Source organism: Salvia miltiorrhiza, chromosome 2 (assembly GCF_028751815.1).
Source record: "Salvia miltiorrhiza cultivar Shanhuang (shh) chromosome 2, IMPLAD_Smil_shh, whole genome shotgun sequence".
In the NCBI taxonomy this organism is placed as follows: Eukaryota; Viridiplantae; Streptophyta; class Magnoliopsida; order Lamiales; family Lamiaceae; genus Salvia; species Salvia miltiorrhiza.
In genome coordinates, this window is record NC_080388.1 from 13,821,744 (window position 1) to 13,836,114 (window position 14,371).

Genomic DNA, 14,371 nt, shown 5'->3' on the forward strand with positions numbered 1-14,371 from the left:
TGATTTTATTTAAGTCTGGCCAACTTAGGTTTAATTGGATTACAATCAATTAGCACCTCCAATCCGTAATTGTTGAAATAGGACTGATTAGTGATAAAGCTACCATGTTCGTAGTAGGAATAAATTGGTGGATTAATTATTACTAGCGTATCTAGGATAATTGGTTTAAACTGGATTCATTCCTCTTAATGCTATTAGAATATTAAATCTATGACTGTCGTATCCAGCTAGGTTATATTTTAACAAGGGAAATAGGCAGGACTGACGTATCCAGCCGTCTATCGACACAGTAAGTAGGAATTGAGGTATGTTAGTGCGTATCACGGTATCCTATAACTGGTTGGTTGATAGGGGTTAGTTAATCTTTGAGTCGATGAATAGAGTATTAAATTGATATGGATTTATTCGAGCCGAGTTACCTTTTATTGATTATTTTCTAGAGTATTTTATTTGATTTAATTTGCTTTTTAGTTGATAATTATTTGCTCAAATTTAAGGCGTGGTGGCATCACCAAAATTATAGATTTTAGCGAATTGAATGATTTACCTGCTCTCTGTGGGATCGACCCTGCTTGTCATTATAATAATTAGTTCTTGATAATTCTGCAGGAATTATTTGGTGGAAAACGACGTCCACCAAGATGATACATGGGAGATAAAAAAATGACTAAGTAAATAGTAATACATAAAGGAACAAAAAATGTCAGAGGGAATCTTTTCTAGCATCCCTGTACATCAATTTTCAAGAAGCACACAACAAAAGAAACTACCTATTATCTGAGGTTAGTACATAATAATATTTAACGATAAATCAAATTATAAAACTTTGATTACTCGAGATTAAATTGTCTCGAAGTTATCTGAGATTGAGGTCAAAATCTCATAAGACAAGACTAATTCTATGTAGTATTATCTGAAAACCAAGTAGCGAGCCGAGTCCATCCAATCAAACGGCATATCACGAGATCCAAATCTGTCTAATTCACTATATCGACCACCCTTGTAAATTCAATTGCTATCGGCCTGACATGAGATGAACTAAGCCTTGGTTCTCATAGAAGGAGCCAATGTCCCAATCCTCAGTCGACGACGACAGTGTCATCAGTGCCACCACAATCGACCTCATGCTCGGCCTCAATTGCGGATTTTCATGCGTGCAAGCCTTAGCAAGATGTGCCACCTATAAAAAAACGACACATATACAAATTGTCCTTAATGAAATACAAAATGTAACACGTGCACGATTGACCCTAACTTAAAGATTGGTCTACCTTAGAGACAGAGTCCATAGGATAGTCATCTCCAAGCCTCGGATCAACTAACTTCCGCAGTTCTTGCGTTTGATCAGGCTCGTTAAAGGCCTCTTCAAACTGCAAATCCAACATATTTGATTTTGATTACGAGGCTTCAATTAAATAGGGATGTATGCAATAATGTAAGGTACAATGTTAGTACCAAAGAACCAGGGGGCTTAGCCCACTGGCCACCGGATCCTCACTTAAGTGAAGTGACCCGGGTTCGATCCCTCTTGGGAGCGAATTGGAGATTGGAGATATAAGGTGGATTTTGGTGAATGGAGAGATAAGGTGGTCTCTTGGGAGCGAATTGGAGATTGGAGATATAAGGTGGATTTTGGTGAATGGAGAGATAAGGTGGTTCTTGGAGTGGATGAGGAACTAATTACTAACATCTAACATGACTTTGTCCGATCAAAAAAAAAAAAAAAACAATGTTAGTACCAAAGCAACGAGGCCTCTTGATTCTGCGACGACTTCATTTGTCCTAACAATTGCTTCCTTTGCAGATATTAATTCGAAAAGAACTACCCCAAAGGCGTAGACGTCTACCTTCGGAGAAACATCTCCATATTGCGCGTACCTGCACACATATCCTACGTTACTGGACTAAAAAAACAATAATTTTAAGTTGATAATGATATAAATTAATCATCAGTATAAAAAAAGAGTCGTTTTTACTATTTTACAGTTAATTTACAACCAATAATAAATTTCGTTGTCAATTGTCTATTACATACGAAAATTCACAACCAAGAATTAGTTTGATAGTGAAATTGTCTTATCTAAATTGTAATTTATAATCAAATTTAACTTTACTGTGAATTGTCTTATTTAAAGGGTGAATCACAATAAAAAAATTCCGGAAGTATTCGTCAATTAATTAAGAATAAAACAATAAAAAGGGAAATACGCTTATACACTAAAAGTCATGTCCATTTTCAAATTCAGAGTACACTTTCAACTTTGATATATTGGGACTAAATAACTAAAAGCTTCTCCTTTTATATGTATCATTGTATTTCACTATTGTATTTATTATTTTATTATTTTTATAAAAATAAAATTTATTATATAACTTTTTATTTTAAAATTTTGAAATTAAAATAATTATATAACTTCTTAATAATGAATTATTAATTGGTAAAAATAAAATTAAATGATAAAAGATAAGTATATACCCTAATTGAATGATATAAGCCCTGGTTAATCATTAGAGAACTAAATTAAATCATATAAAATTAAAATTGAAGAAAAAAATATGAGAAAAAAGAAAAAGAGTGGAACATCAAATATGATGCAAATTAAAGTGAATATTTTTCAAGTGCTATTTTTGTGGTGTGAAAAGCTAAGCTTACTCTGGTGGCATATAACCGAATGTTCCAACAAGACGCGTTTGGAGGGAAGCACTCCCCACCTCAGTTAGTTTGGTAAGCCCAAAATCAGCAACCTAAAACAACACAAATTAATCTACATGCATGCATCTTAATATATATATTAATTAATTATATATAATTTGTAGGTAATAATTAATTACCTTGGCACGAAAGTTGGTGTCAATCAAGATGTTAGCACATTTGATGTCACGATGAATGTAGACAGGAACTGTGTGCTCATGAATGTATTCAAGCCCTCTTGCTGAATCAAGGGCAATTTGCACCCTCGTCGACCAACCTAATGCCTCTGTAACTGAATCTCCAAAATTCAATATCAAACAATATATGCATGCACACATATATACGTTTTCTTCGACGCAAAACAATAGAAAACATATATTTTCATCATTTTTTTCATTATTTTTATATATTTTCTACCGTGGAGAACACGTTTACCTCATTTTAATTTATTCATTAATCCATGATAATATTATTATTAGGTATTGATGTGATAAAAAATTTATGGGTTAATATTTGATGTGGTAATATTTTTTTCACCTTAAAGAATATAGGATAAAATAGATGGTGTGATAAAATTTGGAGTTATTCTTAAATCGTGGTGATTTTTTGGTTCGAATTTAAAAATACTCCCTCCGTCCACGAAATGAGTACCCATTTGTGGACGGCACGGGTTTTAAGAAATGTATGGAGTGTAGTGTAAATAATTGAAGGGTCCCACTTTTTGAGTGTATTAATTAAAGAGATGTGTGTGGTACACTTGCCAAAAAAGGGAAATGAGTACTCATTTCGTGGACGGACGAAAAAGGAAATATGGGTACTCATTTCGTGGATGGAGGGAGTATTATATACTTGTACTTATCTATGTCGTTCACTAGTTGTCCAACTCGCATAATTTTTGGGCAATTTAAGAAAAATTTTCGTTGGTTTTTCAATGGTTTAAAAAAAGTATTTCAAGTTGTTTGTAGGCAAATTAAGTTGGTAGAAATTTTTTACTCGAACTACTAATGAAGACAAGAATATGCTATATTTATAATTATTTTAAGTTCGAAACCATCATAGTGTCAAAGTTGGGACTATTAATTAAAAATAACCTTAAATTTTTCTCAACGTTTTGACTTTTGTTATCCCTTCTTTTATTATGATAAATTTGCAACAAAAAAGAAACAAATTTTGTAATTGCAAATTGCGGCATATAGATTGATTATTTACCTTTACCGCGTAAATGCTGGCTTAGGTTGCCATTGTCAACGTACTCATAAACTAGAAACAACGAGCCTTCCACACAGTAGCCTATCAAACGCACCTGCATTCAGCAGAAGATTTTAAAATAGAAATTAATGTGATATTAATGCAAATTAAGTTGAATTTGAATCCATATATGTATAAAAATAATTAAATAGAGAGAGGGTGTTTAATTGGAGTATTACCAAGTTGACGTGATGAACATGGGTTAAGACCTTGAGTTCGGCTAGGAATTCCTTGGATGCTAGCATGTCCATCTTCTTTATTGCAGCTTTCTGCATTTACCAACTCACACAAAAAACTTTATCATATTTTCTGAAAAATGCTTAAAATTGAAGACACAAAACATAATTAACCCAACAAAATATAACTTCAAAAAAAAAAATCTAAGTTTTGATTTCGGTTGGGCTCTGATTTTTCAAGGTTGGGCATTCACACCTAAAGCTGTATTTGCTTATTATCCTTCCAAATAGAATGATAATATAATGATGTATAAAATTATCACTTAAATTGGTGACTGTAAACTTTTATATCATATTTATTTTAAACGATAATATATATATTTATCTATCTCACTTTCTATAAGACACTATAAAATTATAATACCCTATCTTGTTCAACAACTGCCCAAAACTTATACGATCAATTCGACTTTTTTATGATGTCAAAGCAAATGAGATATAATTAAAGTGGTAAATACAACTTATTCCTTTTTTTATACCTCAAAGTGGTAAATGAGAATTTGAAAGATGTATGAAAAAGTAACGTTTTTTTATGGCATTAGTTATACCTCGCCCCTTAGCTCTGCATAATAAACAGCTCCGAATCCACCTTGCCCAATTTTATTAGACAAGTTGAAGTCATCTGTGGCCAAAGCTAGCTCTTCATATGTGAACTCCACCGACTTATCCACCGTGATGCCCTTCAGCTTCGGAGAGGCACTGCCAACAACTCTACCTGATTCCGACTCCATCTCCATTCTGCCAACTCCTATATTCATCACAAAATAATCATTTTTATATAAATATAAAACATAGTCATAAAGATACCAAAAAAAGAGAAGATAAAAATTAATCATTTTTTTGCAAAATATTGTTTTATCCTGAATTAACAAATTCAGGGCCAAACTTATTTTTTATTGTGAATTGTCCTAGTTAAAAATAAATTCACAATTAGTATATTTTTAATTATGAATTCAAGGGTAAAATAATAAAATTAATTATTTTTTTATTTTTATTCTTATTTTTATATTAAAAGATAAAGTTCAAATATCCGGCCAGACGTATCTTAAAAATCAAACACAAATAAAATTAAAAGCCAAACATGAGCCTTCTTATTTCTGACCAAACACAACTTTTATGTCTTGGAAATCAAATTAACGATTTCACCCAAATAAAACATTAAAAGAGCTTTTTTGAATTTGACTGAATACCATAAGGGGCTATTTGCAAAATATGAGCATATTTTTGTCCATCTTAATAGTTATAATATAATTTTTTAATAATCTCATGCTTTTTATACTCCATCCGTCCACCAAAAATAGTCCTAAAGTGGACGACACGAGTTTTAATAAAAAGAGTTATGAGTGGAGAAATGGGCCCACTTAAAAAAATAGTATTTATAATAATAATTAATTGTATTCTGAGTTAAAAATAAGGCCTACCATGTGATAGATAGTTTCTGAAAATGGAAAGATATTAATTTTTGTGGACATTCCAAAATGACAAAAAATTATTATTTTTTGTGGATGAAGAGAGTATAAGAAATTAAGAATTTCAGATGCAAATGTCCCATGCAATATTCGATCAAATTCGAAAGGTCCTTAATTTGTCCAAAACTCTTAATATTCTATGGGATTAATTCCATTGAGGAAAAATGTAGTACTCCCTCCGTCCCACGAATTTTGACACGTTTTTCTTTTTAGGTCGTCCCACGAATCTTGACACATTTCCAAATAAGGTAATAATTATTACATTCTCTCTCCTACTTTATCGCTTTTATTACCTTCTCTCTCCTAGTTTATCACTTTTATACTTTATTAACTACACACTTAAAACACTAATTTACAACTCATTAATTCTCGTGCTGAAATCAAACGTGTCAAGATTTGTGGGACGGAGGGAGTACAAAATTGGAGTAAATTACAAAGATTTTACCATGCGTGGTGTCGCTGTGGGCAATCAATGATTCTTGTGTCACCTTTCGCCTTCTGTAGAAGACGAAATAGAAACACGCTGCCAAAGAGCTCCCCCCCACTACAGCTGCTACGGATATGCCGGCAATAGCTCCGCCAGAGATGCCTGCACCCTAGCTAGTTAGAAAGTCGCACAGGAGCAAAATTAGTAATGTCTCTCAAACAATTTGGAATGAGAAGACGAACCGGTTGAACTGCACCAACAAACGAAGAAGGGAATTAGATGAAACTGCAGAAATTGTGAAATTGAAAATAAAAATTCAAAAATAGCATCTCCTACCTTGACTTGTATGGGGGATAAGTTCCATTTTGATCTGCATAAAATTGAAGATCTAGTTAATAGGTCAATCTATATATTTTCATATAGTAAAAACAAATAATACCCATGAAGATGAAAAATTGAAAATTTTAGTCTTTTTGGTGTAAATGTACCAGTATACTTAATGATTAAAACAAAATACTTCCTCCGTCCATCAATTCGTGTCCTAATTTTCATTTCGGTTCGTTCACCAATTCGTGTCCTACTCATTTTTAGTAATTATTTTTTTAACAAGTAAATCATTTTTTAAAAGTCGTGCCCCTTTCTCCATTCAATAAATAAACAATACACTTTTTCTTAAAATCTGTGCCCCTCCTCCTAGAACACGAATTGGTGGACGGAGGAAGTAAAATTCAAAAAACACTCCCCAACCCTTGGTGGTTCCCCTCAACCTTAGTCTCCCACCGCCCCGCCTCCTCTTCTGCCCTAGCGCGGCCGCCTCCTCCCTCTCCCCGCTCTACGGATGCAATGTCGCTTTCTCCCTCCCACTCTGCAAATGCACCGCCGCCATCCTTCCTACCCCTGCACATGCACCCATTGCCACTGATGCTCTCAGGTCTTCTTTCTCTCTCTCCTCACTTCTTTCTCTCCCTTTTGCCTCTCTCTCTCTCTCTCGCTCTGTTTCTCTCTCTCGATTCCCTGCCGAAAATCCCCTCCTCTATTGTCGCCTTTCTCTCTTATTGCATCCGTTGATTTTGACAGACACGACGAGGCTCCTCGTCTCTCTCTCTCTCTCTCTCTCTCCTCATTTTTGCGCCACTGCCATCCTCTCTATTGTGTGCCACCATTTTCCTTCGCCACCACCGACGCCATTACGCCGCCTCTGTCCTCGATCTCCACTGCTCTCTCTCCCAGCCAATTTCTCTCTCTCTCTCTCTCTCCCTCTCTCTCTCTATATATATATATATATATCCCTATCTCTCTGCCAATTTGAAATCTCCAATCTAGAGGGTTTTCATTCTCTCTAGATTCTCAGCTTTATGGCAAGAATTGACGCCTCAGTTGCATTTTTATCATCACGTCTCCGACTGATTTTTACACACTTTTACAATTATTGCACACTTTTATAAAAAAAAAAGTGTGTAACAGTGTTTCGCTATTTTCACAATTTTGCGAAAATCTTGTATCAATGTAAAATACACTATTGCGCACATATGTGAAATAATAGTAAAAGTGTGTAATTACGAAAAAAAAATGTGTAACAGTTCAAAATACTCTTATAAAAGAAGTGGGACCAAATCAAACTGGGTGTGTTGATGCATGGTGAAAAATATGTGTAATTAATAAAAGTTGTTGAGAAAATTGTTGAGTGTATTGATAGTGGAAAATGGTATTGATAGTGGAAAAATAATCCTACATTTGAGTGTATTGATAGTAGAGCCATTATTGATCCTTTAATTAAAAAAAATGAATCAGAATATTGAAATATTCTAATGCCATCCATAGGTTGAACTAACTTGCTTATTTCATATGCAGTTGGAAAAGATAGAGTTGGAGAAATCCTAACACCAAATATAAAAGATACTCTACCATGTATATTTATCAATCTTAAATAGTAAATACCCCAAAGAAGATTCATTAGGCAAAGAAGGAACGTAAAGACACAGTCGATTATGGGCTCTAGCTTTTATAAGAAAGGTGATGAGCTTAAGATAATTCAATAATCTGATACTCTACCATGTATATTTATGCTGGAATTATGAGATTCATCGATGAACGGCGGGTTCTATGTTCAAATTTGGATTTGCAATCATATCTCATGGAGAGCAATAAAAGGCAACCTTTGAATTTGTATAATTTATTGCACTGAATATTTACATTACAACCCGACAATTTTTACAATAAGAAGTTTGAACAAAAAATAATATTATGTATTTTTTCTTAAATAATAATAATAATAATAATAATAATAATAATAATAATAATAATAATAATAATAATAATAATAATAATAAAATAATAATAATAAATAATAAATAAAAATAAAAATAAAAATGAAAAAGTATTAGAGATAAGGGATTGAGGAGTCTGACTGGGTATTTGGCATCACACTCGCAAAGTCGCAATTGGTGCAATTTTTAAGTCATTTGTGTTGTCGAGAGGCAACCAATACTAGAATCAAACACAATATATATGAACCGGTCATCCTCACAAGACAACAAATTTTGTCATAAATTCGTTGAATGCTCCATCAGCAAACAATAATATTTAATTTACTTATTTTTAAATATTAAACTATCTCGTCACAAATATATGCCGTGGATTTCAAAAACAAGTAAGGTATTTATGTAAACAACTCTATACTTAGCTAAAACGAAGCATGATTTTGATGCTTAATTAAAGTTAAAGATAACATTCTTTTTAAAGAATAAAGTTGAAATTTAATTCAAACAAATAACGGGATGAGTGTTTACTCGCACTCGCACGGTCGCACCCATAATCAAACTATTCGATCTTGATTGATCTTTTGGATTCTCAATTCGACCAACAATTATAAAAAGAAATAGAAAAATCGAAATTCAAATACAAATTAAAAAGTATAACTTCACCAGCTAGTTCATATTCCATTTAATTAGTTCCCTAGCTTCAATCCTTCATATTTCATAAAAATTTTCTGAAATTTTATCACCATATAAGTTAGGCTGGTCAATATAGAACATATGAACACTCGTGATTGAAAATAATAGAGAAAAAAAAATTAATTGTCATCAATGTCTTTTTAATTGAACTTGCTATACAAAAAGGCAAGAAAGCTTACTCACCTTTGGCAGGCAAGAACACAGTCCCCGACCCGGCATCGAAATCGGAACTTGGGTTGAACTCTTTTAGCAACTCGGGCGGGATGCCCGTGTCCGCGGCCAAGGACACCAAAGTCTCCCCGGGGAGGAGGGGGTACGTGGCAAACAGCCCGTATGCCCTAGACACCTTAGGGTCCCCACACGAGCAGTTTACCGTCACGTTGATGGGGACTGAGTCGGGCACTTGGGTCGGGTCGTACACATTGACCCGCTGGATCCAATAGTCGGTTGTGAGGTTTGCAAAGGCAAACTTCGCGACCTTACTATAGGTGTCGTCCTTTTGGGTGATGTAAGAAAATGTGTGCCCTCGGAAATCTGCATTCAAGCACTCGCACGAGAATGGCACGTGGATCCTGTCCCCGGTTCGGATACTATCGGGGCTCGGGATCTGCGGGTTGTACCGTAGAATGTCAGAGATTTTTAGGTTGAAAATGTTGGCAATGTAAGTGAGATTCGAACCTTGCCAAACGTAGTAGGATGCGATTGCGACATCGCATCCGTTTTTACATTTGGCTTCAACGTCGAAGCATGTGAGGAAGAAGATTGCTATTGGGATAAATTTGGTTTCATTTTTGGAAAATATGTTCATTTTGTGGGGAGGTTTGAAGAGGAGGAAAATTGAATGTTATGAATGGTGGGAAGATTCCATGTTATGATGGAAGTTGTTAAGGCCAAAATGCTGTATTGTCATTTAAAATAAAAATTGAGGTAGATGGCTCGGGATTATGAGTTGTAATTTGTTTATTTAGGGATAATTTATATATGTGTCATGTGTTTCGTTTGTCTTTTCTTTAATTGATTATTGGTTGATTTGTAAACCGGCAAAAACTAGAATTCCAAACTGGTTGTTTATTGTTTGTTTTGAGTGATATTATGAGATTTAATTATTGTTGCCGGACAATTTCTACAAATAATAAAAAAAATCCTTGAAAGCGATGGCATTACGTACAAGGAAATATTTAAATGTTGATTGTTGCACTTTGAATTCAAGTTATGAAATGAAATGCACAAATCTAGTAGCCCTTTTGGTGAAGACAAGAAAACTCACGGCATTCATTCAAGAGAGTGCTTTAATTAGACACTTTATCTTTTATGTCTTAAATTAGAGGTGAAACCAAAATCATATTAAAAAAATATTGTGTAAAGGGTTCAATAAGACATCCACGGTGGCTTATTCGTTCTAGCTTACTCGAGTAAGTCAATGCAGTCTCCCCCTTACTCGAGGCCTACTCGATTTTTCGAGTAATACTTGTTCGACTTTTATATTAGGCACGTACATTGCACGTGCCAATTAAAAAAAAATCGAAAATTTGAATTTGTATTCGATTGTTTGGCCGATTTTTATTTTTATTTTTTTTCCTTCTTTTTTTCTTATTTGATCGTTAATTTTTTTGTTTTTCCCTAATTCTCCTATTTGACCGTTGCTAATTTTTGTTTTTTTTTCTTCTATATATATGTACCTCCACCATTTATTCACACACACAATTATCTCCATCATCTCTCCCACACCAACTCAATTTTCTCTTCATCCTCTCTTTCAAATCCTTCAAAAAATGGATCTATACATTCCCAATTACTATGACCCAAATTGGGTCCCCGATATCTCCAGCGACTACCATCCCGAATTATTGGGATTCATCTTGGGGACGGAGCCCCCAAGCGGCGAGGAGTCGTCAGCCGCACATAGTGCGTCGAAGCCGAAGAAAGGCGGGCGGCGAAAGGAGAAGGCGCCGACATCGGAGGAAGGGAGGGTCCCTCGTCATAGCTACACCCTAGAGGAGACGGACCTCATCGTCCGAATTTGGGCGGAGGAGACCAACGACGCCATCCGGAGTGTCGACCAAAAGGGGGAGTCCTATTGGCAATGGGTCATTGACCGGGTGAACCCCTAGCGCCAACCTCGGCCATCGGCAAATAAAATCTCACTGGGCTGGGGTGAGTTCAGAGGTGAAGTTGTGGGAGGCAATTTGGGTGGAGACGACCACCAAGTGGCCTTCCGGCCATTCCGACGACATGCTTCGGGAGAAGGCCCAAATTCTCTACCAAGCAAGGAGCAAAAGCGGCTCCCTTCAAGATGTGGAATGCGTGGAAGCTCCTCCGAATTAATCGGAGGTTCAAATCTATGTACCTCGATGGAGACGTGCATTCCTCCAAGATTTGAGATGGGCGACTTCACCACCTCGGCGTTAGGCGAGGAAATCACGTCTTCCCGACCGATTGGAAACAAAGCGGCGAGGGCGGCTAAAGGGAAGGGGAAGGCGTCAGCATCGCAAGCCTTGGAGCCTCCACCCGAATGCAAGGAGTACTTGGACAAGTCCGACAACAAACTCGAAAGAATTATCATCGAGTACGCTAAGAAGTATGAGCTCAAGCAAGAGATCCACGATGACCTGATCTTGTTCATGAAGACATCCGACATGACAACGGATTAGCTAGAACTCCACAAGGCACGGGTGGCGAAGATTCTAACTAGGCAAAGGGATGAAGGAAATTTGTAGGTTTTTCTTTAAGTAATTTTTAATTATGTCTTTAAGTTATTTATTTTTTATGTAATTTGTAGGTTTTTCAAATTAATGCAATTTTGATTTTAAGTAATTGTGTTATTTAAATTTGTGCAATTAAAGTTAAATGAAAAATACAAAAATCAAAACTAAAAAAATAGAGTAAGAGAATGAGTCATCCCACTGTGGACTACTTACTCATAAGTGGTCCCCCCTATAATGTAAGGAGCTTACTCAACCACTGTGGATGCTCCAAGGAGTTAATAGTTTCGACCTATTTGACAATGATTTTAGAGGTTGTTTGGTTAAACTTATTTTAAAAAGTTTATGAAGTGTTTTTAAAAAAAATAATAAGATATAATGTCTTAAGAGCTTATAAATTGTCAAATTGTTTGAATAAGCTAGGAAAAGCTTTCAATGCACAAGCTCGTGAGATATTAGATGGTGAGATTGCAAGGATGTTCTACTTAGCTGGGCTTCCTTTTAACCTCGCTAAAAATCCACACTTTATTAAGTCTTACAGTTTGGCTGCCAATAGTAATGTTGCAGGTTATAACCCTCCAAGTTACAATGCACTAAGAACCAAATTATTGAAAAATGAGAGGTCACATCTTCAAACTTTGCTTGAAGCTACTAAAAGCACATGGAAGTCGAAGGGAGTAACCATAGTATGTGATGGTTGAACAGACCCTCAAAGAAGGCCTCTAATCAATTTTATGGCCATAAATGAAGGTGGACCAATGTTTATTCGCTCGGTAAACTGTCAAGGTGAGTATAAAGATAAATTTTTTATCGCTACTTTGATCAAGGATGTCATAACAGAGGTTGGTGTACCTAATGTTGTCCAAGTTATAACAGATAACGCCCCCGTTTGTAAAGCTGCTGGAATGTTAGTTGAACAAGCATATCCTAGTGTATTTTGGACTCCTTGTGTTGTGCATACACTTAATCTTGCTTTAAAGAATATTTGTGCTGCAAAAAATACCGAGTCAAATGAAATCACATATGCGGAATGTCGTTGGATAAGTGAGATTGCTGCTAGTGCTATTATGATTAGGAACTTCATAATGAATCTTTCCATGAGACTTGCCATGTTCACTGAGTTTTCTAAACTTAAATTGCTTGTGGTTGCTGAAACTCGATTTGCCTCGATGATTATTATGTTGAAAAGGTTTAGAGACGTGAAATGTCAATTGCAATCGATGGTGATAAGTGAACAATGGTCTATGTATCGTGAGGATAACATTGAGAAAGCTAGAATTGTGAAAGAAAAATTGTTAGATGATGGCTGGTGGGATTCAGTAGGTTATATTCTTCGTTTTACTAAGCCGATTTATTCGATGTTGAGAATTTGTGATACGGATAAACCTTGTATGCACTTGGTTTATGGGATGTGGGATACCATGATAGTTAAAGTGAAACGAGTTATCTTTGAGCATGAGATGAAGAGTGACTTAGAGGAATCCAGCTTTTGGAATGTTGTATGCAACGTGTTAGAGGATAGGTGGAGTAAAAGCAACACTCAATTACATTGCTTGGCTCATTCCTTGACTCCAAGGTAATTCTATTATATATTTGATATTTTATATTTTGAACACAACTAATATTCTAATTTTTTACAGGTGCATTACAGAGGATTGGATAAAAGAGCATCCGTATCTTCAAACACCAAATCACGATGCAGATATTGTTAAAATGAAAAAAAAAATTATATCAAACGTCTTTTTCCTGATGCAGAAACACGAACAGCATTAACACTAGAGTTTGCTAATTTTTTTGGATGCTTTGAAGAGTTTGGTGATGAAGATTCTATACGAGATAGATTGAAGTTGGATCCACTGAAATGGTGGGTAGCTTATGGTATAGGAGCCCCACATCTTCGACCTCTTGCTGTGAGATTACTTGGTCAAGTTTCTTCCTCATCATGCTATGAAAGGAATTGGAGTACTTATTCATTCATCCACTCTACAAAAAAAAATCATATTACTGTAGAACGTGCTGAGGATTTGGTCTATGTACATAGCAATCTCCGTTTGCTATCAAGAAGAACTCCACAATATATGAAAGGTGAATCTCAGATGTGGGATGTGGCAGGGGATGCATTTGATGCCATGGATGATATTGGAATTCTTGGAATTGCTAATCTATCTCTTGATGAACCCGAGTTGGAGTCTATATTATTTTGTGATGATGGAGAAGGAAAAGGACCAAGTAATTCTTAGAAGTGGAATGTTAATAGGTGAGTTAGTGTCTATATTATTTTATTGTATTTTGTTTTCAGTTAGTTTTTGCATTTTGTTGTTAGGTAATTCCTTTTATTTTGTGTTTGTTGTCAGCCTTGATGTAGCAGTGGACGAGGAGGATGAGGACGTGAAGGATGAGTTGTAGGGCGTGACGAATGATGTTTTTAACATGTATAGGAGGAGATTCTAATTTTACTCTTTCATTTTGGGAGGATAAACTCGTTTTTGACTAATGGGATAACATAAGAACTTTTGTTTGATTTAATTGTATCTTTGAACTTTGAACTATGTTGTGATTTAGTTCTTTGAATGTTCCATGTTATATATATATAACACAAACGTATCATTCACGAATCGCACCCTACCATTTTTGAAAAATCCG

General features: G+C 35.3%; 1 protein-coding gene and 1 pseudogene across 1 annotated transcript; one reads left to right on the forward strand and one right to left on the reverse strand.

Annotated features, from left to right (window-relative positions):
- Positions 1–664: 664 nt before the first annotated feature.
- Positions 665–9,952, reverse strand: LOC131011286 (chitin elicitor receptor kinase 1-like; annotated as a pseudogene).
- A 2,078-nt stretch (positions 9,953–12,030) lies between these two features.
- LOC131008025 (uncharacterized) lies at positions 12,031–14,134 on the forward strand. Its single transcript, XM_057934929.1, has 5 exons — positions 12,031–12,042; positions 12,148–12,414; positions 12,556–13,304; positions 13,770–13,957; positions 14,052–14,134. The coding sequence occupies exons 1-5, from the start codon at positions 12,031–12,033 to the stop codon at positions 14,132–14,134; spliced, it is 1,299 nt and encodes a 432-aa protein (XP_057790912.1).
- Positions 14,135–14,371: the final 237 nt, after the last annotated feature.